At 44.7% G+C, this 24,704-nt stretch overlaps 1 protein-coding gene across 1 annotated transcript in view; it reads left to right on the top strand.

Moving 5' to 3' along the window:
- Nucleotides 1-1,039: 1,039 nt before the first annotated feature.
- Nucleotides 1,040-24,704, top strand: part of suox (sulfite oxidase) — a 35,869-nt gene continuing 12,204 nt past the window's right edge. Inside the window, exons 1-3 of the mRNA XM_056275007.1 lie at nt 1,040-1,283; nt 6,662-6,732; nt 11,610-11,778. Coding sequence (XP_056130982.1) covers nt 6,674-6,732; nt 11,610-11,778 — 228 coding nt within the window. The 5' untranslated portion in view covers nt 1,040-1,283; nt 6,662-6,673. The remainder of the gene's footprint in view (nt 1,284-6,661; nt 6,733-11,609; nt 11,779-24,704) is intronic.

Raw genomic sequence — 24,704 nt, 5'->3', positions numbered from 1 at the left:
CGGTCATACCAGTTTCCTGTTTGTTGGCGTGTGCTGTTGACAATGACATATTTTTCGCGATGCCTGCAAGATTTACCACGGATAAACGTCAACAACATGCACACAACTGTCCACAAACTTTCACCTGCACCTGCCAGCAAACGGGTGGAAAGTTTCAAGTTGTCCATATCAAGTTACGTCCACAATTATGAGGATGAGCGGACGGACGGACGGGCGGAATTGTGGACGTAACTTGACAACTTGAACCTTTCCACCCGTGTGCTGGTAGTTGCAGCTGAAAGTTTGTCGACAATTCTGTGCATGTGGTTGACATTTATCCATGATAAATCTTGCAGGCATCGCCTAAAATATGCCGTTGTCAATAGCACACGCCGACAAACAGGAAACTGGTATGACCGCTGCAGTAGAAACCGGAAGCCAGTGGACTACAATTATGCACAGAGTCGATTGCTTAACTGACTGAGCTACCAAGTTCTACAGAAACTGTGCATTTACATGAAATTGTCTTTACACAAAATTTAGTCTTTAGCTGTGACATGTAAAGACATTGCACTTCTAAGGAAAGTCAGACAAAAGATGAGCTAGATTTCTCTCCGTCTGACTTTTTCCATCCATGCATTCCTTCCTGTGCACTGAGGTTCTCCAGCACTGGTCTACTCTCCGGCCCCGGATTAACACCGTCTTCTTGTGAGTGGAAGGCCATTCTGTGTCATGGCTCCCAAACTTTGGAATTCGCGCCCACAATCCCCTGGAAGATTTCCTCCATCTGAGTCTTTCAAATCTCATTTAAAGACTCATCTCTGGTGTTACCCCTCTCTTACCCCCACCCCGAACGTCTTACGTCTTATTGTCTTGTAGTCATGTTCTGATTGTCGCTTGTATTATGTCAATACTTGCATTTTTAAGCGAGCTTGAGCTCTAGAAGGGCGCTATAACGCCTTTATTATTCTGACGTGTAAACATAGTTTGGTTACTCTGGCCCTCCATACCGGCAGCGTGGGGTCTGCTCGTGCTCGCTCGCGGAGCACCATGTGACGGCTTCAGCGCTTCACAGGCTCGCCGCGTCTTCTGGAGTCACCTCCAGCGATCCGCAGCGCGTCAACTCGGCACACCAGCTGAACCCGGGCGAACGCTGCGGCCGACGAGGGCTCTTGAACATACCTCTGATCCTATCAGCTTTCTCTGCAACGCCGACTGCAGAGACGTAACACGCTGCGACTGGTTTGATTTTGGACTGGGCATCCGACGAGAACAGCCGAGTAACCAACACTGTCAAAACAAGGGTGACTATTTGTCTTTTCTTTTACTGTTATGCTTTCGAGGTTTTTATTGCTGGGCCTCTTCCTACCACTGCCGTTAAGTGAGGTGTGTGCACGGTCTGAGATAACGTTATCTTGCTGCTGTAGCGGCGGTACTTGGTGTAGCGGCGGTAGTTGGTGTAGCGGCGGTAGCTGGTGAAGCTGCGATAGTTGCTGTAGCGGCGGTAGCTGGTGAAGCTGCGGTAGTTGGTGTAATTGGTGTAGCTGGCTAAACAGATGCAGTGGCTGGCCTACAACGGATTGGTCCCTGTAATGCCACTGGGGTAATTAAGAAAATGTAAACCAGACAAACATTTTGTTTTGGCCGTGCTCGCCGTTATGGCCTCCTGTGTTGAAGGACTTCTTTATGTCAGTGGTACAGCACAGCCAGGCTATACTGAATGCAATAGCCAGGTTATACTGATACTTCAGAATAGTCAGGTTATACTGATACTTTAGAATAGTCAGGTTATACTGATACTTTAGAATAGCCAGGTTATACTGACACTTTAGAATAGTCAGGTTATACTGATACTTTAGAATAGTCAGGTTATACTGATATTTTAGAATTGTCAGGTTATACTGATACTTTAGAACAGCCAGGCTATACTGAATGCAATAGCCAGGTTATACTGATACTTAAGAACAGTCAGGTTATACTGATACTTTAGAATAGTCAGGTTATACTGATACTTTAGAATAGTCAGGTTATACTGATACTTTAGAATAGTCAGGTTATACTGATATTTTAGAATAGCCAGGTTATACTGATACTTTAGAATAGTCAGGTTATACTGATACTTTAGAATAGCCTGGCTATACTGTTACTTTAGAATAGTCAGGTTGTACTGATACTTCAGAATAGTCAGGTTATACTGATACTTTAGAATAGTCAGGTTATACTGATACTTTAGAATAGCCAGGTTATGCTGATACTTTAGAATAGTCAGGTTATACTGATACTTTAGAATAGTCAGGTTATACTGAATACAATAGCCAGGTTACGCTGATACTTTAGAATAGCCAGGTTATACTGATACTTTAGAATAGTCAGTTTATACTGATACTTTAGAATAGCCAGGTTATACTGATACATTAGAATAGTCAGATTATACTGAAAACAATAGTCAGGTTACTTTAGAATAGTCAGGTTATACTGATACTTTAGAATAGTCAGGTTATACTGAATACAATAGTCAGGTTATACTGATACTTTAGAATAGCCAGGTTATACTGATACTTTAGACTAGTCAGGTTATACTGATACTTTAGAATAGTCAGGTTATACTGATACTTTAGAATAGTCAGGTTATACTGATACTTTAGAATAGCCAGGTTATATTGATACTTTAGAATAGCCAGGTTATACTGATACTTTAGAATAGTCAGGTTATACTGATATTTTAGAATAGCCAGGTTATACTGATATTTTGGAATTGCTGCCGGAAACCACGTCACAGCAAACAAAAAAATGCAGGCTCGTCTGCTAATCTGGAAGATTTCAGGTAATGTAATACCTGTTATACCAAATATATAACCAACTGACCCCGAGTTCATCTACATATATAACCAACTGACCCCGAGTTCATCTAAATATATGACCAGCTGACCCCAAGTTCATCTAAATATATAACCAGCTGACCCCAAGTTCATCTGAATATATAGCCAACTGACTCCAAGTTCATCTGAAGTACCAAGCTTTTGTATTTTGAGCAGGGTTTATTTTTTTTGTTAAACGTGAAATCGCTTTAATTCCTTTACGAATGAAGGTTGTGTCACAGTTACTTGTACTGAGGTTGCAGTGTTGCCTGGTTTCATAACCACATTCCGAGGACTTAAAAAAAACATCAAAGATCTTTTTCAGTTAGTAGATTTGCACCTTCCAGGTCTCAATACACAAGTCCATACATCCAGCCTACATGCAGCATTTGCAGACTCTGTAAGTGCACTGACAGAGTGTGTTGTTTGGCCCAGGTTGTGCATTTTGGCCTTTAGACTGCAGACAAAGGACGTTTCAGGCCAGGAAAATTGAGATTTTTTTTATGCCTTCTAAAGTTCAGATTTTTAAAAACGCAGTTCTGTGTATCTGTGTGTACATGTGATGAGAGTTCTGTGTATCTGTGTGTACATGTGATGAGAGTTCTGTGTATCTGTGTGTACATGTGATGAGAGTTCTGTGTATCTGTGTGTACATGTGATGAGAGTTCTGTGTATCTGTGTGTACATGTGATGAGAGATCTGTGTGTACATGTGATGAGAGTTCTGTGTATCTGTGTGTACATGTGATGAGAGTTCTGTGTATCTGCGTGTACATGTGATGAGATGGTGCAGCAGAATAATTAATTCCTCACTCAGATTAAAATGACTCTATCCTGAGGTCGGTGTGCTTTTCCCTGTCGGAGATGTTTGTTTTGGTATTATCTAGGAGGATCACAGTTATGTGACTAGGAACTGTGGCTGGCAGACAGAATCTCAAATCTCTTATTATAACCTTTATTATTTTACCAACACATTATACATATCCTTCATAGTGAGTTGAAAATGAAAAAAGCTTTTTCCATCTCAACGTCTAAGGTATTACAAATAAACGGCAGGGCACCAGATACGAAACTAAACAAGCATGAAATGAACAGCTACTATGTGAGTGTAAGCACACAATATTGTATGCCAGGGTAGTCTATGTTGGTTGGTATTGAAATAGAATGAGCAGAAATAAAATTCATAACAAAAATGTTCAAAAAACAATATTTATCAATTTTGAAATGATAATAATAATGTCCCTGTTTCTGGACTTCCATCCTGCGTCTTATATCTTAGAATTAGTCGTGAGTTTTAATGTTTCCCAGTAGTTTCTGCCCAAAATATCGTGATCTTGTTGAAGGTTAAACATTTTCAGTGATAATTTTCCTCCTACTGTGTCACCAGTGCCAACAGATACAACTACATCATTACCCAAAACCCAGTTTGAACTACACTACCGTTCAAAAGTTTGGGGTCACCCAAACAATTTTGTGTTTTCCATGAAAAGTCACACTTATTCACCACCATATGTTGTGAAATGAATAGAAAATAGAGTCAAGACATTGACAAGGTTAGAAATAATGATTTGTATTTGAAATAAGATTTTTTTTACATCAAACTTTGCTTTCGTCAAAGAATCCTCCATTTGCAGCAATTACAGCATTGCAGACCTTTGGCATTCTAGCTGTTAATTTGTTGAGGTAATCTGGAGAAATTGCACCCCACGCTTCCAGAAGCAGCTCCCACAAGTTGGATTGGTTGGATGGGCACTTCTTGCGTACCATACGGTCAAGCTGCTCCCACAACAGCTCAATGGGGTTCAGATCTGGTGACTGCGCTGGCCACTCCATTACCGATAGAATACCAGCTGCCTGCTTCTGCTCTAAATAGTTCTTGCACAATTTGGAGGTGTGTTTAGGGTCATTGTCCTGTTGTAGGATGAAATTGGCTCCAATCAAGCGCTGTCCACTGGGTATGGCATGGCGTTGCAAAATGGAGTGATAGCCTTCCTTATTCAGAATGCCTTTTACCCTGTACAAATCTCCCACCTTACCAGCACCAAAGCAACCCCAGACCATCACATTACCTCCACCATGCTTAACAGATGGCGTCAGGCATTCTTCCAGCATCTTTTCATTTGTTCTGCGTCTCACAAACGTTCTTCTTTGTGATCCAAACACCTCAAACTTGGATTCATCCGTCCACAACACTTTTTTCCAGTCTTCCTCTGTCCAATGTCTGTGTTCTTTTGCCCATCTTAATCTTTTTCTTTTATTGGTCAGTCTCAGATATGGCTTTTTCTTTGCCACTCTGCCCTGAAGCCCAGAATCCCGCAGCCGCCTCTTCACTGTAGATGTTGACACTGGTGTTTTGCGGGTACTATTTAATGAAGATGCCAGTTGGGGACCTGTGAGGCGTCTGTTTCTCAAACTAGAGACTCTAATGTACTTATCTTCTTGCTCAGTTGTGCAACGCGGCCTCCCACTTCTTTTTCTACTCTGGTTAGAGCCTGTTTGTGCTGTCCTCTGAAGGGAGTAGTACACACCGGTGTAGGAAATCTTCAATTTCTTAGCAATTTCTCGCATGGAATAGCCTTCATTTCTAAGAACAAGAATAGACTGTCGAGTTTCAGATGAAAGTTCTCTTTTTCTGGCCATTTTGAGCGTTTAATTGACCCCACAAATGTGATGCTCCAGAAACTCAATCTGCTCAAAGGAAGGTCAGTTTTGTAGCTTCTGTAACGAGCTAAACTGTTTTCAGATGTGTGAACATGATTGCACAAGGGTTTTCTAATCATCAATTAGCCTTCTGAGCCAATGAGCAAACACATTGTACCATTAGAACACTGGAGTGATAGTTGCTTGAAATGGGCCTCTATACACCTATGTAGATATTGCACCAAAAACCAGACATTTGCAGCTAGAATAGTCATTTACCACATTAGCAATGTATAGAGTGTATTTCTTTAAAGTTAAGACTAGTTTAAAGTTATCTTCATTGAAAAGTACAGTGCTTTTCCTTCAAAAATATGGACATTTCAATGTGACCCCAAACTTTTGAACGGTAGTGTATATGTGTTCAGCTTTGGGGAAGCTGCCGATGCAACAGCACTGTGACTGTTTCAAATTGACTATTTTGTTTTTGATTTTGATTTTGATATACTCTGTGGATCCCCGTAGGGAAGTTGTGCTCTACATTTAACCCATCCTAGCTGTGTAGCTAGGAGCAGTGGGCAGCCACCGTACAGCACCCGGGGACCAACTCCAGTTCGTCTTGCCATGCCTTGCTCAAGGGCACAGACAGGAGTATTAACCCTAACATGCATGTCTTTTTGATGGTGGGGGAATCCGGAGCACCCGGAGAAAACCCACCGCAGACACGGGGAGAAAATGCAAACTCCACACAGAGGATGACCTGGGATGACCCCCAAGGTTGAACAAGCCCGGGGTTCAAACCCAGGACCTTCTTGCTGTGAGGCAACAGCGCTAACCACTGCACCACCGTGCCATTTGGGGACACGACTAGATCTTAGATGTGGAATGGGTAAACATCAGTGCAGTTACTGTAGGTTACAATAAGTTTAAGCAATGGTTTTCAGGATGGTGGTGGAAGTCTCACCATTGTTCCGATTTTAAATTAACTCACTGGCTGGTTGGCAACAAACAAAGGTGATTACCTAAAACCGGTAATGAGAGAGCATTTTACTGCTTTGTAATACTCAAAAGGGAGCTAAGATGGTTACTGAGGAACTGGACGTCTTGAATGCCACTGCTGTTTTCACTGTTATTTCCTGCTATTTTCCTGTTGTTTAATGACCTCTCTCCCTCAACTTGTCTCTGCAGGACACCAATGCAATGCTGCTTCTCAAACACTGTAAAAGTCTGACAAGAGTGGGTCCTCTCAAGACTCTAAGGTACAGTAACAGAATTACCACTTCTCCTAGCTAACCACAACTTAAACCTGCAGTGCGGAGGTTTTGTCGCCCTCCTCTGGCAGTGAGAGTAAATACTTCTCTTCGTTCAGCGCTCTCCAACGAGGAAAAGCTGCACCAATGGTTAACCGTGTTTGTCCTCGCCATCAGTCGCTTTCTTTTTTGACTTTAATCCTTCCTCTGAACGGCAAGTTTCTTTTTTCTCTGGAGCACAAGACTTTTCAGGGACACTTCTTAGGCTTTTCCGCCATAGCTTCCAAACCCGGAAGCTTGGTGGCAGAAAGCCCCGAAGGCGGGGCATCCGGGTGGCGTAGCGGTCTTTTCCGTTGCCTACCAACACGGCAACACAGGGATCGTCGGTTCGAATCCCCGTGCTACCTCCGGCTTGGTCGGGCGTCCCTACAGACACAGTTGGCCGTGTCTGCGGGTGGGAAGCCGGATGTGGGTATGTGTCCTTGTCCACGTCTGCATTTGATGGCTGGGAGAGCTCGGTCTGCTGCGGCCTGTGGGCCCAGGGACCACGGCCCTGCCTGGAGCTGTGACCGAGGAGGTAACACCGAGGGCGGTCTGACAGGATGCGGAAGTGGGGCAGGCTAAGCTAACTGCTAGCCCATGCAGACCGGAAGTTCTGATAACACCGAGGGCGGTCTGGCGGCGGTTTCGCCTAGCGTTGACTGTGGTGTTTTTGGTGCCATTGTGTGGAATGTGGGGAGGTGTGTCGAGGGTGTCTGTCTGGGAGAGCTGGGGTTGGATCGGCTGGGGGAGCCTGGTCTGCTGCGTCCTGTGGGCCCATGGACCACGGCCCCTGCCTGGAGCCGTGCCTGAGGAGGAAGCACTGAGGGTAGTTGGCAGGATGCGGAAGCGGGGCAGGCTAAGCTAACTGCTAGCCCATGCAGACTGGCAGTTCCGACAGTCATCCTGGCTGGTGTTCGTTCCCTTGGACAGTGATTTTTTTTTTTTTAGTTTGGATATAAATGTGTTAGTTTGGATATATTGTTTTCTTGAAGTTCTTGTAGTTTTTGGATATGCGTTTTTGTCTTTGTGTTGCTCTGCTGGGGGAAACGATATCTCGTTTCATTTTATGTACGGAAGTACATGAAATGAAACGACAAATAAAGTGTTCCTGATTCCTGATGTCCGTTTCAACATATCTGATGGAAATGCAGCTAATTCACATTTTATTTTTTGTTACTTTAGAAAAAGTTTGTTTAAAATTCGTTGGACGATTGAATGGAAACATTGCTTCTGTCTTTTACACAGGGTCTCCCAGGTTGTGAAAGACCACTTCACGTTAAAGTTAATCATTACAGAGCAGGAGCAAAGGTTATCTTTGTTTTCTTATCAGGGAGCTTCTGAATCAGGCACTATCTTGCTTTGGATTAGGCCTAGTTTTGCTTATGGAAGTCTGTGTTATAGTTTTGCTTATGGAAGTCTGTGTTATAGTTTTGCTTATGGAAGTCTGTGTTATAGCTTTGCTTATGGAAGTCTGTGTTATAGCTTTGCTTATGGAAGTCTGTGTTATAGTTTTGCTTATGGAAGTCTGTTATAGTTTTGCTTATGGAAGTCTGTTATAGCTTTGCTTATGGAAGTCTGTATTATAGCTTTGCTTATGGAAGTCTGTGTTATAGTTTTGCTTATGGAAGTCTGTGTTATAGTTTTGCTTATGGAAGTCTGTGTTATAGTTTTGCTTATGGAAGTCTGTGTTATAGCTTTGTTTATGGAAGTCTGTGTTGTAGTTTTGCATATGGAAGTTTTGCCAAAAGGGATTTTTCCCAGTACTTCCAAGCGGAAGCGTAGTGTTGAAGACATGCTGCAGTGTTAAAATGTTAGTTTGAAGCAGTGATGAAGCACTTAGGCCAAAGAAAGGAGCTGAACTAGAGTAACTGTCCAGCATAAACATGAAAATAAAGGACAAAGACATAGTGCCTTGTCCCAATGGATTGTAAAACTACACAACTGAAATGATGAACTATATTGTGTAAGGCAAAAGTTAAAATTTGTTTTTTATACAGTCATACTGTTGGTAGAAGATATTTATTTCTAGCAACCACTAATCTTTATTCTGAAATAAACAGCATTTTTTTTAAGTTCGCCTTTGTCAAACACAGATTTGACGTGTGTTGAGGAACGCCTCTCGCCGGCACCTGGAGCTAAACAACATTTACATGAACGTGTCTGCCGCTTGCTGGCATTAAGTACCTGGTTTTCCTCTGCTTGACTGCTCAAAAACTGAGTTTCATTGACAACTTCAACCTGTTCTGGGAGTAATGAGACCATTTCAGAATGGATGGGGTTCATTTAAACAGAGTGGGAGTCCACATGCTTACTGCTAACTTAACCTATGGCCTCCAGCACCCCACTGCTGGTATCTGGAAAGGGTCAGGAAAATCTGGGAAAAGCAGAGTATTCTTTCATACCAAGGAAAACAAGGACAACACCATGGATCATTCCCAGCCTCCCTCCCCTCTGAGATATCTTACACAAGCTAAGGATGCAGAGAAAAGGGATTGATTAGATATTTCCATGTGGCACAAAAAGTTTTCCGCTTATCCAAACAAACCACAGGCAATCTCCATGCAGTCAGCATCACAGCACATGCTGAAATACATTTCTGATCTGCTACACTACGAACCATCTAGACCTCTCAGATCGTCTGGGACAGGTCTGCTTTCTGCCCCCAAAGTCAAAAGTATACATGGAGAGGCAGCTTTCAGTTTTCATGCACCGCATATCTGGAACAAACTCCCAGAAAACTGCAGGTCTGCAAGGCTGAAGATTTTTCTGTTTGCCGCTGCATACGATTAAATAAAATTAAGTTTTGATTATCATCTTACACTGCACTGTAGTAACTTTTACTTTCTTTTTATTTGTTTTAAATTTCTTTTTATTGCCTTCTTAATGCCTTTTATGTTTTGTTGTAAAGCACTTTGAATTGCCTTGATGCTGAAATGTATTGCTTTTAACTGCTTTATTAACTACATACAACATGGATTATTTGTTAGTTTTGAGAATTTCCATTGGCAGCTTTTCCATATTCAGATATGCAGCAGGTGTGACTATCAGTAAGGCTCATATTATTTCAGCTTTACGGGAGATGAAATAAACATCAATACGACCGCACACTGCCTTGAACAATAATTTGTAGTTGGAGGAGTCCGAAACTTGATTAGCTTTTTTTTTTCCCATTTAGCATCTTCTATGCATAGGTATACACCCCCTGATGTTGGCTATTTGCATATTTGTATTGCAGCGGCTTATGATCCTTGTTATCCTTAGAATAAGCTGTGGTAGACCAGGAAAATACCTTTTGACGTGCACCTTCAGTATTGTCCGGTGATTCCAAATGAAGCAATGACTTGTGATGATTCCCGGTGTGACAAGATGGCGGCGCGAATACGCGTTTGCAGCGGCCTCACCCAGTACCGGTGCTGGAAGATGGCGGCGTGAATTCACATTTGCGGCGGCCTCACCCAGTACCGTCCATGCAGTGTCTTTGTCCACGTCTTAAGTTTTGTCTTCTTTTGATGGCTGAGAGAGCTGGCGCTGGATCGGCTGGAAGAGCGGGGCAGGCTAAGCTAATTGCTAGCTAACTAACAGGCTAAGCTAACTGCTAGCTAACTAACAGGCTAAGCTAACTGCAGACCGGCAGTTACAACAACACCGAGGGCGGTCTGGCGGCGGCCTCACCTGGCGTTGACTGGTGTTTTTGATGTCGTCGTGAGCAGTGCGGGGAGGTGTGTTGAGGGTGTCTGGCTGGGAGAGCTGGTGCTGGATCAGCTGGGAGCGGAAGGACTTGGTCTGTTTCGTCCGGTGGGCCCAGGGACCACGGCCCCTGCCTGGAGCTGCGCCCGAGGAGGAAACATCGAGGGCGGTCTGACAGGATGCGGAAGCAGGGCGGGCTAAGCTAATTGCTAACCCACGTAGACCGCCGGCTCCAACATTCATCCTGGCTGGCGTTCCTTCCCTTGGACAGTGATTTTTTTTTGTTGTTGTTTAGTTTGGATATTTGTGTTAGTTTGGAATTTGTGGATGTGTTTTTGTCTTTGTGTTGTACTGCTGTGGGCTGGGGGAAACGACATACAAATACAGTGTTCCTGTTCCTTCCTGGAACAATGCTCAAAGAGACTCGAAAACATAGCTGCTTGAAATTACCACAAAATCAAAGTGCAAATCAAAGGAGAAAAACATCGTATGTCGTAAAGTGAAAAGTATTGTAATGAGATGCTTAAAAAAACATATCTGCCGGGTTCTACCAAACATTTGCCATGCCAGAGGCTTTGCTTCCGGTCCTCATTATGCTTATTGCGCAAGGTTGACGCTAGCTCAAACGGGGTGTAGGCATGGAAGTAGCCGTGATTGGCTGTTGCGTCGGCCAATAGACAGCGCGGAACCTCGAAGCGCACTGACTTGAAACAACGATGCGCACTGAAACGTTTAGCTAGCTAGCTTACAATTGACCTTAACATTGCCAGATCGTACTGTAATGATAGGTAAGGTTAACGCTTGCTAACAATGGAAATTCAAAGAGTTTAACCCTAACCCTAACCAACAACCAATCACGTCTACTTCCGTGCCTGCACCCCGTTGGATCTAGCATCAACCATGGCGCAACACCCGGCACAGCCAGAGAGGGGCCATTTTGAAATTGCGTTTCTTCATATTAAATCATAAAGGGCATAGCTGCTTTATAAATATGTAGGCTTTGAGAGAAAAAAATATATTTCATGATCATTTGGGGGGAAACTAAATTGGCACCAACATGTATGTTAAAGTTTCTTGCACATAGACTTACACACCGTAGCTACTTGATCAGCAGGATGTTCTGTTCCTCAGTTAAATAAGAGGTTTCTATCTCCTAGGCATCTACGAGTGGCGCCCCCCACCTCATTGGGTGCAGTTCACCTTTGGAGAAGCAACAGTGAGGAGCAGAGGAGTCAGCGTGTCCACAACCCTAGCTGGAAACATGGCTTGGCAGGGCTGCTGGCTGGAGCAGGTGCTGTACTGGCTTATGGCCTCTACCACAGCAAGGTTAGCAGCAGATGTTTTTTTTTCATATTATTTTAGGTTTTAGACAGTACCAGTTGAACCAACACAAATAAATAAATGTATATAAAGGTGCAATGTGCGGTTTTGGATCGTTTATATTAGAGTTGTTGACACAAGCCTCTCTGGAGGATCTGTTTCTTTCATGGGGGAAAAAAAGTTTCCTACATTTCTCTCAAGGTGTGGTGATAAAGTTCCACTCTACCCAACTTTTCACAAACACTTGAAATGCAAACAAGCCTTTCCCACCATCGGCCAGCCTCAGGAGGAGCCTATCCACCCAGGACACCACACCTTGAAGCTACTTGAGGTGCCTGGTCCCTTGTAAACAATTGGATCATAAAAAAGGAGGGAGACTGCCAGAAAAATCCAATTAGATAAGGAAGGCCATTATTCCCACATCTTCTGTCAGGTTGTTATCGCAGTAGCTCTGGCTTATCTTTATGATTGCACCTTCCACTAATTTTCTGTTCATGACAGGTGATAAGTCAGATCCAGTGAATGGACTGGATAATTAATGGATCCAAAGGCCTTCTGGCTCAAGTAAATGCCAAGTCCGACGATGGTCTTATCAGTTGAATGCAGTAGCAGCTGGCCAGTACGGGGCGCCGCCCCCTTCAAATATCAAGAGATGAAAATCTACTTAGCCATTAAATATTGGTTCAAATGGTATTTGGTTGATTTCTGTCTGAATACATATACTTCCTGGGTGAGGGGCGCTGGCCAAGGTTATCCTATACCTTACCTCTACCTTACCCTCAAACTTGTGGTGAGCAGGTGACCTGAGGCTGCTGTCTGATTGCTTTCTTCAGATTTTCCAGGGGGTGCAGTTCTGTGTCCCCAGACACTCCCACTTTTATTGGCAGTGAATTGGTATTGTTTTTTTTTATGATCAGTAGTTTTTATTTTCCTTTAACACAAATACAGGCCATGACATCACACATGGATTACAGAGATGGAAGGAACAATTTAACAGGGCCTACTAGACAATTTCAAGAGACAGACACATTTGGCTTAAGGGTGATCATAAGACGAGTCTTAACAGTATAAAAGACAATAGGAACAGCAGATAGAAAGTTAAAAAAAATAAAAACATAGTTGGCAGATAGAGAGTAGTCTATAAATAGATGTTAAGATATAGATTAGTTGTCACAGATTACACGGGGCCTTTAATGAAGGAAATATAGTGCGTCCACTTGGCCTCGTATTTCTCCACCTGGTTGATGAGTCTAAAGGAGAGTCGCTCGTGTGCTCCCACAATTCCCAGATGGGAGAACCATACCTTGGTGTGAGGTAGGGTGGCCGACCTCCACTCTGTTACCATGAGCTTTCTACCCAACATCAGGGCTGTCTGGACCCACTCTGCCCGTGCTCGTGGAAGGGCTTTTAAAGGAGTAGGGTCTCCCAGAACAAAGAGGCTTGGAGAAAATGGGATGTCTGTTGTTAGTATGAGTTTGATATTCTCATATATAGCTGTCCAGAATTCTTATGCAACATGGCAAGACCACAGCATGTGGATAAGCGTACCCGGGCCCTCCCCACACCTCCAGCAGTCAGGGCTGTCTCTTAGTTTCACCCTGTATAACCTTGAGGGGGTCCAGTATACCCTGTTAATTATTTTGAACTGTACTAATCTTGTCCTGAGTTCCCGTGATGTTTTCTTATAATTCCTTAAAATGTTTTCCCACTCCTTACTGGTAAAGGTAAGATTAAGATCGATCTCCCAGATTAACTTTAAATTGGATCCCAAACCATCAGAGTGTTTAGTCAACAACAAGTAATATTTTAAAGCTTCATGGCCTGTGCCAAACACCTTAACTATATCCGACAGTACATCTGAACTAGGCGGGGTTGTGGAGATAGACCCAAAAGTTTGAGACCAGAGGTTTCTTAGTTGAAGATATCTCCAGAACTGCTGTTGGGGGAGGCCATACCGTTGCACAAGCGCCGTGAATGATTTCATCGTACCACCTTCATCATATAAATCTCCTATAACCGATATTCCTTTTCCCGCCCATTGTGTCCAAATAAATGGTTTTTTGTCAATCTTCAACTTGGGATTCAAACAGATACTGGCTGCTAAATTCAGGTGGGGATTGAATTTGAGTCGTATTGAGATTTGTTTCCAAATCCATTGAGTGTTGACAACTTTCGGATGGGTCATAGCTTCTGTAGACAGTGCAGCGGTTATAAGATGGAGGGGAGGGAGAGCATCACAAAGTGTACTTTCGATGCCAAGCCAGGGGGAGGCGCGCTCGGGAGGTAAAGTCCAGTGGGCAAGATGCCTGAGACCAAATGCTTGGTAGTATAACAGTAAGTTTGGGATACCCAGCCCACCCTGGTCCACTGGCCTTTGTAGTTTTTTCAAATTAGTCGGGGGCATTTACCATCCCAGAGGAATCTGCTACATAGCTTGTCAAATTGTTTGAAATATTTAAGCGGGATTCTCACTGGGAGTGTTTGGAGAATGTAATTGAACTTCGGTGTACAGGTCATTTTCAAAACATTAGCTTTCCCCCATAGTGACAAGTAAAGAGGAGTCCATCTTTCAATGACTGCACTAAATTGACTCAGTAGAGGTTCGATGTTGACCTTCACTAGATCATCTAATTTAGGGGGGAAAGTCACACCCAGGTATTTAATTCCATTGCTGGGCCAGGAGAATTTACCTCCCTGGAACAAGGTCTTGGGGCAGTACGAGGTTAAGGGGAGGGCTTCTGATTTTTGTCAATTAACTTTGTAACCTGATAAATGAGAGAATCTGTCTATAATTGTAAGCCGTGCAGGAAGGGAGCGCCCAGGGTCTGAGACTAGAACTAGGATGTCATCCGCGTAAAGCATCAGCTTGTGTGTTGATTGACCAATTTGTATCCCTGGGGATGCTGGTTCTAATTGAATGGCCGCCGCCAGTGGTTCCAGAGCAAGTGCAAATAGGCCCGGAGAGATGCCGTCGCCCTGCCTGGTCCCCCTACCTAGCTCAAACCAGGGTGAGATCAGGCCATTAGTTTGCATAGCAGCTTTGGGATGTGTGTACAGGAGTTGTATCCAGGTGATGAATGTATTGCTAAAACCAAATGACTCCAGGGTGAGGAATAGGTAAAGCCACTCAACCCTGTCGAACGCCTTTTCTGCATCCAGAGATATGGCCGCTGAGGGGGAGTTCGTATCACGAGTGGCCCACATAATGTCTTTCAGGCGTCTGATGTTGCAGCATAGCTACGTTTGGGGATAAAGCCCACCTGATCAGGGTGGATCAGGGTAGTGATGACTTTGTTGAGTCTGTTGGCTAGCAGTTTCGATAGCACCTTTTCATCATAGCCAAGCAATGAGATGGGCCTGTAGCTTTTACAATCTACTGGATCTTTACCATTTTTTAAAATTACAGTAATAACTGCTTCCATCAGGGAGGGGGGAAGGGAGCCATTTTGAAATGCCTCTGTGTACATATCTAATAGCATGGGGGCTAACTCCAGTGCATAGCACTTGTAGAATTCAGCTGTGAAGCCATCAAGGCCAGGGGCTTTACCTGATGGTAGGCTTCTAATGACCTCTACTATCTTGAAGGCTTGAATTCATCCTCCATCTTGGAGTCCTATTCAACTTGTTAAAGGGGAGAATGCTGACCATTACGTGAGCGTGGTCTGAAATGTGAATACTACCAATACTAGAGGATATTGCAGAGGATACAATGGAGTCTGAGATAAAGAGGTAATCAATCCTAGAGAGTGTGCCATGAGGTGGGGAGTAGTATGTATATTCTCTGGAAGTTGGATTATGTAGGCGCCATACATCTACCAGGCCCAGATCCTTGCACATATCCTTCAATACACTCACTGACCTACGGGGTTGGGGCCTTGAAGGCTGACGATCCAGAACAGGATCCCACACCTGATTAAAATCTCCCCCCATGATGACTGGGTGGTCTCCCATCTCCCTCAATTTACACTCCAACCTACCAATAAAGGATGGGTCTTCAATGTTGGGCGCGTAGGCATTTGCTAGAATAACTGAGTGGCCCTGTATTTCAGCTAGAACTACTAAGATCCTCCCTGAATCATCTGTGGTCTCCTTAATGCATTTATACTGGAGATGCTTATTAATCAGTATAGCCACCCCCTATTGTGGCTAGAGTCACACGCTACAGACATATCCCACCCACCCAGTACGTAGTTTTCTTGCCTCCTGATCTAATAAATGCATTTCCTGGAGAAACCCTACATCACAGTGTTTAGATTTCAGATAAGACAAAACTTTTTTCCTCTTAACTGGCGAATGTAGACCCTTAACATTTAGGCTCAAGTAGCACACTCCCTTGAATTGGTATTGTTTTAATGTTTTTTGATCTAATGTGATTGGACAGTTCTTGTGCCTGTCAATCATGTTCACACCCACCACGACGCCTCGTCTTGACCGTCAATCATCCACCGTCTACCAACCCTGATAAAATCTGTAGGCTACATTGTCCTTCTTAATAACCCTGTGACTGTGTGGACATTAGAGCAGCTGTCAGGTGAATTGCACCAAGGTAAATTGCGTCGTCCCCCCCCGCCCCAAACATTTTTAGCACCAGCCGCCACTGGTTGAATGGAAAATCTAGTAGGAAATGTGCATGTCGTTGACTTGGGTATGGACTGGCTGTCCTGAGAGATAAAATGGCTCCACACCCCAAAGAACACACTGGGATCATGGAGAGCCCTCAATCTGAAGGCACGGGGACCCAGACGCATGCAGTTCTCTACCCAGTAAAATACTCTAAGATGTCTGGTGTTAGTCTTTTAATCGTTTTTAATCCTTGATGCTTTTAACCATCTTTGTTTTAATAAACAAGTTGTTTTGCCCTTATTTATCATTGTTGTCCATCCCGGAAGCAGCGGGGGACCTGTTTCAGAAAGCAGGTTTAACAGACTCTGATTTAAACCTTGTCTGTGGGTTGACTAACTGAGCTGTCAAACTGAGTCTTCAGTTTCAGAACAGCTGATCTGAGCTCGTTCAGTCAACCCTGGATACGTTCACTCCGAGTTAAGTGTGTGACCACTACAAAAAGCCAAATGGCGCTCCGATACTATGACTCGGCATGACAACCAGTGAGGAAAAAGTCCTACTTCATCCCACTGGAGTTCCAAATATCATGAATGCATATGCAAAATATGAGTATTATTTTGAGAAAAAAATAAATACAGGAGCAGCAGCGAAAGAACGTGAGCTAGCATGGCAGAAACTTGCTGACCAAGTCAATACGTGAGGAGTATTCATTGGAAAAAAAAACAAGTTTTATCTCAAGTGTTCCACTTACTCAACACAGACACACACACACACACACAAACAAATTATATATATACATATATACACTCACCGGCCACTTTATTAGGCACACCCGTCCAACTGCTCATTAACGCAAATTTCTAATCAGCCAATCACATGGCAGCAACTCAATGCATTTAGGCATGTAGACACGGTCAAGACGATCTGCTGCAGTTCAAACCGAGCATCAGAATGGGGAAGAAAGGTGATTTAAGTGACTTTGAACGTGGCATAGTTGTTGGTGCCAGACGGGCTGGTCTGAGTATTTCAGAAACTGCTGATCTACTGGGATTTTCACGCACAACCATCTCTAGGGTTTACAGAGAATGGTCCGAAAAAGAGAAAATATCCAGTGAGCGGCAGTTCTGTGGGCGAAAATGCCTTGTTGATGCCAGAGGTCAGAGGAGAATGGCCAGACTGGTTCGAGCTGATAGAAAGGCAACAGTAACTCAAATAACCACTCATTACAACCGAGGTATGCAGAAGAGCATCTCTGAACGCACAACACGTCGAACCTTGAGGCAGATGGGCTACAGCAGCAGAAGACCACACCGGGTGCCACTCCTGTCAGCTAAGAACAGGAAACTGAGGCTACAATTCGCACAGCCTCACCAAAATTGGACAATAGAAGATTGGAAAAATGTTGCCTGGTCTGATGAGTCTCGATTTCTGCTGCGACATTCGGATGGTAGGGTCAGAATTTGGCATCAACAACATGAAAGCATGGATCCATCCTGCCTTTTATCAACGGTTCAGGCTGGTGGTGGTGGTGTAATGGTGTGGGGGATATTTTCTTGGCACACTTTGGGCCCCTTAGTACCAATTGAGCATCGTGTCAACGCCACAGCCTACCTGAGTATTGTTGCTGACCATGTCCATCCCTTTATGACCACAGTGTTCCCATCTTCTGATGGCTACTTCCAGCAGGATAACGCGCCATGTCATAAAGCTCGAATCATCTCAGACTGGTTTCTTGAACATGACAATGAGTTCACTGTACTCAAATGGCCTCCACAGTCACCAGATCTCAATCCAATAGAGCACCTTTGGGATGTGGTAGACCGGGAGATTCGCATCATGGATGTGCAGCCGACAAATCTGCAGCAACGGCGTGATGCTATCATGTCAATATGGACCAAACTCTCTGAGGAATGTTTCCAGTACCTTGTTGAATATATGCCACGAAGGATTAAGGCAGTTCTGAAGGCAAAAGGGGGTCCAACCCGGTACTAGCAAGGTGTACCTAATAAAGTGGCCAGTGAGGGGTTGGACCCCCTTTTGCCTTCAGAACTGCCTTAATCCTTCGTGGCATATATTCAACAAGGTACTGGAAACATTTCTCAGAGAGTTTGGTCCATATTGACGTGATAGCATCACGCCGTTGCTGCAGATTTGTCGGCTGCACATCCATGATGCGAATCTCCCGGTCTTCCACATCCCAAAGGTGCTCTATTGGATTGAGATCTGGTGACTGTGGAGGCCATTTGAGTACAGTGAACTCATTGTCATGTTCAAGAAACCAGTCTGAGATGATTCGAGCTTTATGACATGGCGCGTTATCCTGCTGAAAGTAGCCATCAGAAGATGGGAACACTGTGGTCATAAAGGGATGGACATGGTCAGCAACAATACTCAGGTAGGCTGTGGCGTTGACACGATGCTCAATTGGTACTAAGGGGCCCAAAGTGTGCCAAGAAAATATCCCCCACACCATTACACCACCACCACCAGCCTGAACCGTTGATAAAAGGCAGGATGGATCCATGCTTTCATGTTGTTGATGCCAAATTCTGACCCTACCATCCGAATGTCGCAGCAGAAATCGAGACTCATCAGACCAGGCAACATTTTTCCAATCTTCTATTGTCCAATTTTGGTGAGGCTGTGCGAATTGTAGCCTCAGTTTCCTGTTCTTAGCTGACAGGAGTGGCACCCGGTGTGGTCTTCTGCTGCTGTAGCCCATCTGCCTCAAGGTTCGACGTGTTGTGCGTTCAGAGATGCTCTTCTGCATACCTCGGTTGTAATGAGTGGTTATTTGAGTTACTGTTGCCTTTCTATCAGCTCGAACCAGTCTGGCCATTCTCCTCTGACCTCTGGCATCAACAAGGCATTTTCGCCCACAGAACTGCCGCTCACTGGATATTTTCTCTTTTTCGGACCATTCTCTGTAAACCCTAGAGATGGTTGTGCGTGAAAATCCCAGTAGATCAGCAGTTTCTGAAATACTCAGACCAGCCCGTCTGGCACCAACAACCATGCCACGTTCAAAGTCACTTAAATCACCTCTCTTCCCCATTCTGATGCTCGGTTTGAACTGCAGCAGATCGTCTTGACCGTGTCTACATGCCTAAATGCATTGAGTTACTGCCATGTGATTGGCTGATTAGAAATTTGCGTTAATGAGCAGTTGGACGGGTGTGCCTAATAAAGTGGCCGGTGAGTGTATATATATAATGCTGTTTTTTAAATTAGGTAGGGTAGGCTAAACAACATCACAAGTGCTTGTAATGAAATTATACCAGTTTCAAACTATATTTTTTCATTTCATCTTCAGTTGCTGCCAAGTACGTTTTTTGTGCCTGTTGTGTTGCACCAGCATAAATATTAAACACGCACATGCGCACACCTATATAGTTCGTGCGTGTGTGTGTGCATGCGTGCGCGTTTAATAATTATGCAGGTGTTGTGTTTACGTCTTAATACTTGAAATTAGACCATTACATTATTCACTGAATTGAATCAAAACGAACGACAAACGCATACTCGCATTTCAACAATTTACTGAGTGAATTCTCTTGTTACAACATTTCCGGGTATGACATCACCCCCTACGGGTACCCACAGGTGTCAAACGCAACACATGACATCCCTTTTTTCCTTGAAAATCTACAAACATCTTACAAGCCTGTGTCTGATGATTTAATTCTGTAATTTCTTTGCATCCAGACATCTTACAAACCCGTGTCTGACAATAAAACTAAAAAGTCCTCGATCCTCATGTCACCCGTGCCCTTACTTTAAATTCAAGTCACGTCATAGTCAGACAGTCTCTGAGGCGCTCGTTTGGCCCGCTGAGGCTTGCCTGCATTAGGCAGGTCTGCCACGCTGGTTTCAGTGGGTGTTGGCGGGGGCACTGTGTCCTTATCAGAGTCCACTGTGATGTCCTCAACCCCTTGTGTGTCGTCCTTCTCATGGGTTGTCTCCTCCGGTCCAGTTGTCCTATACTTTTTCACAAAAGTACTGTTCCTTGCGTACCGTGCTCCCGCTGGAGATTCTACAATCACATGACTCCCTGTTTTACTCACAACTTTGTGTGGTGTAGCGTTGAAGAGAGTGGTAAACTTACCCACTTTGTCTTGCCTTACAAGCACGGTGTCACCGACTTCCATCTCTGAGCGCTGAGCTCTCCAGCGTTCATCTGTGTACAGTTTGGATTTGTCCCTTTTTCTCACGGTCCCGATCACGCACTTCCATGTCTGTGCGTGACTCTGTGACGTCTGGCAGCTTTCCTCACTTTACGATTAAAGAGCAATTCTGCTGGACTCTTCCCTGTCGTGGTATGGTTGATGCTCCTGTACACAGTCACATATTTTCTCAGCTCCCTTTTCCAGTCCAGGCCTTTCGAATGAGCAATCCTGATTCTCTTCATTAGTGATGCAATCTGGCGCTCGACCTCTCCATTGGCCTGAGCCCCTTCAGCTGTTGTCTTCAGATGTGTGATGCCGTTATTTTCACAATATTCTCGGAATAGCTCAGACTTGAACTGTGGGCCATTATCTGATTTACAGGTGACTGGTAAGCCGTGATGGCTAAATATTGACTCTAGGTTATCATAACCTTCTCTGTTGTTGTAGATGTCAAGATATCATATTCGTAATAGCGACTATAATAATCTACTACTACAAGAATGGAATGGTTGGATGGCAGGGGTCCAAGCAAGTCTACAGCCACATCCTGCCAAGGCCCGTCTGGAACGGGTGTGGGTCTCAGTGGTTCTGATGGGTCGGGTCTGGCTACTATCTGGCAACCGTGGCAGTCTTTGCAGTGTTTTTCAGCCGCTCGATCCATCCCCGGCCACCAAACCTTGGTTCTCAGGTGCTGTTTTGTCCCCACTATCCCGAGATGTCCCTCATGTGCTAACGCCAGCGCTCGTGCGTGTAGGATGCAGGGTAGCACAATACTTGTCCCACGGACGACCAAATATCCCACTATGCACAGTTCATTCTCTATGGCTGCATATGCTTTGCAGTTCTCAAACCGCCCATTTGTGATTGCCTTTCATACCTCGATCAGCTCTGGGTCGGCTGCAGAGGCCTCCTCCACCTCTCTGGTCGTGAGAGCCTTTGGCGTGGCGCTGACAGCGACAAACCTCACGTACAATCACGTCGTCCGAGCCGTGATTGTGTCTCTCACGTTGTGCTGTCTCACCCAGCAATCGTGACAGTGGGTCTGCGGTATTTTGCTTTATTTTGGCCTCTACTGCCTCCCTGAGGTTGAATGGTATGCGCCTAAGAGGCTGGGTGACAGGCTTCATGTCTGGGTTGATGTGTAAGCTAACCTGCTTGGAGTTCAGTTTTCCAACCCCTTGGAATAGCTCTGGATACTGCTGTTCAAGTGACTGTTTTATGTTCAATACAGCTGCAGCATCGACTCCTATTTTCAAAACTCCAAGTCTCATGGCTGTCTCCTTTCCTAGCAATGCCTCTCCTACGCCATTAACCACAATGAACTCTGCCTGCTCAGTTTTATTTCCGACTGCAATCACACTAGCATGCACCTTTAACAGATGGTGGTTGGCTGTAGCACCATAAAAGAACAGCTTTCTCTCTGTCTTGGGAATGTATGAATGACATATTATACATGGTGATTTTAGTCTCTCCCATGTGGTTTCACCCATCACATTACTGGTCGCCCCCGAATCAACTAACATCTGCAGGTTTACTCCCCCCACAGAAAAGGTAAGTCTCTCAGTTGTGTTATTTTCTTTAACAACGAATGCGTAGTCACCTTGTTCCTCAACATTACTCACACGTTGTTTGGCACCTTTAGGCTTGGTGCGACATCCTGCTGAATAGTGGTCCTTCCGCTGCACTTATGACACGTCTGTCCGCGTGCGGGGCATTTTGGGTCCCTGCCCAGGTGGTCTGTATGTCCACATCTGTAACACTTCCTTTCATTTTGATCGCTTTTGGTTGTCGGCTTCCCTCTGGAATGTTTCACGTGTCTCCCTCCTTTTTGTGCAACATGATGGACAGTCTCTGTTTCTGCCTTCCTCGCGCCCGACATGGCTGACGGCTGTTCCTCCACCTTCTCGCACTGCGAGGCTACTAGCCGCAATGTGCGGGAGAGTCTTAAACCTGCTGGCCCTCCCTCCAACAGCTTCCTTCTCACCTACATCGAAGTACACCTGCTCAGGATAGCGTCCCTTATCTGATCATCAGCATCCCCCCCAAAGTCACAACCTCTGGCAGGCTGTCGTAGGCGGGTAGTGAGCTGCTGTATGGTCTCACCAGGGTTCTGAGAGGACTTGTGAAACGTTCGCCGAGCAAATGCTGCATTAACTTGGGGTACAAAGTACTGATTCAAAGCGCGGACCGCCGCCGCATAACCCCTCACCTCCCCTGTGTTGGCTAACGTTGAGAGGATGTCTTGTACTTCTGGTCCGGCACACTAAGTTTGTGGCTACTGCCCTCAGGTGGTAAGTATTGTAACGTGCATGGATTAGGAGACACGCTGGCCGCTGGCTGGCGGGTCTGACCCTTTAGTCGAGCGGTTAGCGATGTCTCCTGCGGTGCGGGCGATACAGGTTCGCTTCCCGGCCGCGGCAGTTCCTGTGGTTGCGTTGTCTCCCGAATTCGCTACAGTATATTAGTATTAACGCTTATCACCACATCCCCTTGCCTTTGCCTTTGTAGCTATGCACAAACAAACTATTCATCTAGCCTTAGTAGCAACTTCAAACTGTAATAAAAACATTCTTGTCACCCACAAGCAAGAACAAAATTTTTTTTCAACAGCATAAACAAACATATATCTATTTTTTTCAACAGCATAAACAAGCATATACTATATATATCTTTTTAACAACATAACCAGGTTCCTTTTACTAAGTGTTCATGTTGATTTCGGTCTTTCTTTCAAGACAACTCACAAGGATACTGCTCATTTTTTTGTTTTTTGTTTTTTTTTAACAACAATTACAGATTCAGCCAGTCAGGTGCTTTGACCTTGCATGTGGATCTTCTCAGCACAGGTGAGTGTTCAGGTGAGTGTGCAGTTGATGTGCGTCTCTGCTCAGCTGGCGGTTCAGGGGATGGGGTGCAGGTCGGATCTTCTTCATTTGTTTGTTCTTGCAGTGTCTCTTGTGTTTTCGGCAAGCTCCTTTGATTCCCCCTCAGGATTTGACCATCCTCTGTTCTGACTGTGTAGGATCTTGGACTTACTTCCTCCAGAACAGTGGCTTTCTTATTCCAGCTGTTGGAGTCTTCGAGTCTCACCGTGTCATGTCTTGCCAGTGGCACTAAGCTTCTCGATGACTTGTCATAGTTTGCTTTTTGTCTCTTTTGCAGATGCTTTTGTTTTTGTTTCACCTCTTTGTGCTTGTTTTGCTCTTCAGTGCAGGTAAGTGTGGTGCGTAGCCTACGTCCCATCAGAATCTCAGCAGGAGACTTGTCATGTTCAAGCGGCAAAGCTCGGTAACTCAACAGAGTTAGATATGGATCTGAGCAGCTGTCTTGTGCTTTCTTGAGCAGCTGTTTGACTATGTGAACTCCTTTTTCTGCTTTATCATTTGACTGGGCATTCAGGGGTCTTGAGGTCACATGTCGAAAGTCATACTCTTTGGCGAAGTCCTGGAACTCTGCTGCTGTAGCATGGTCCATTGTCACTGTAGACGATCCGTGGGATTCCATGTCTTGCAAATATTGACTTCATGTGTATAACCACACAAGTAACAGATATGCTGGCAAGCAGCGCCATCTCTGGATAATTTGACAGGTAGTCGATCACCAGCAGGTAATTCTTTCCATCTAGGTGGAACAGGTCAGTCCCAACTTTCTGCCACAGCTCGTCTGGTAGGTCTGTGATTGCCATTGGCTCTTTTAGCTGTTTTGCGTGATACTTAAGACAGGTCTCACAGCTTGAGACCAGCCTATCGATGTCTGCATTGATTCCTGGCCAATAAACGGCTGTTCTGGCCCTTCTCTTGCATTTTTCCATACCGAGGTGCCCCTCGTGTAGCCTTTTCAGTATCTCTGGTCTCAGTGACTGAGGAATGACAATTCTGTTTTTTCTGAGTAGAAGCCTGTTGACGACGCTCAGCTCGGCTCTGATATTGTAATACTGTTGACATTCACCTCTAGGCCAACCCTCATTCAGATTCTTGATGACTTTCTGTAGGCCTCTGTCCTTTTCTGTTTCAGCTGCAATCTGCTTGGATTTCATATCAGACACGGGCAGTGGTTCAGTAATCAGGTTCACGTGGAGAGTCACATCTGTCTCTGTGGAGCTCCCACTGCATGCTTCACTCTGCGTCGTCGCCCTGGACAGAGCATCGGCGAGCACCATGTGCTTACCGGTGGGTAGATCAGGTCGAAATCACAGCGTTGTAG

This window comes from Lampris incognitus, chromosome 2 (assembly GCF_029633865.1).
Source record: "Lampris incognitus isolate fLamInc1 chromosome 2, fLamInc1.hap2, whole genome shotgun sequence".
Taxonomy (NCBI): Eukaryota; Metazoa; Chordata; class Actinopteri; order Lampriformes; family Lampridae; genus Lampris; species Lampris incognitus.
The sequence above is the reverse complement of the archived record's forward strand: the minus strand, read 5'-3'. Positions and strand labels throughout refer to the sequence as shown.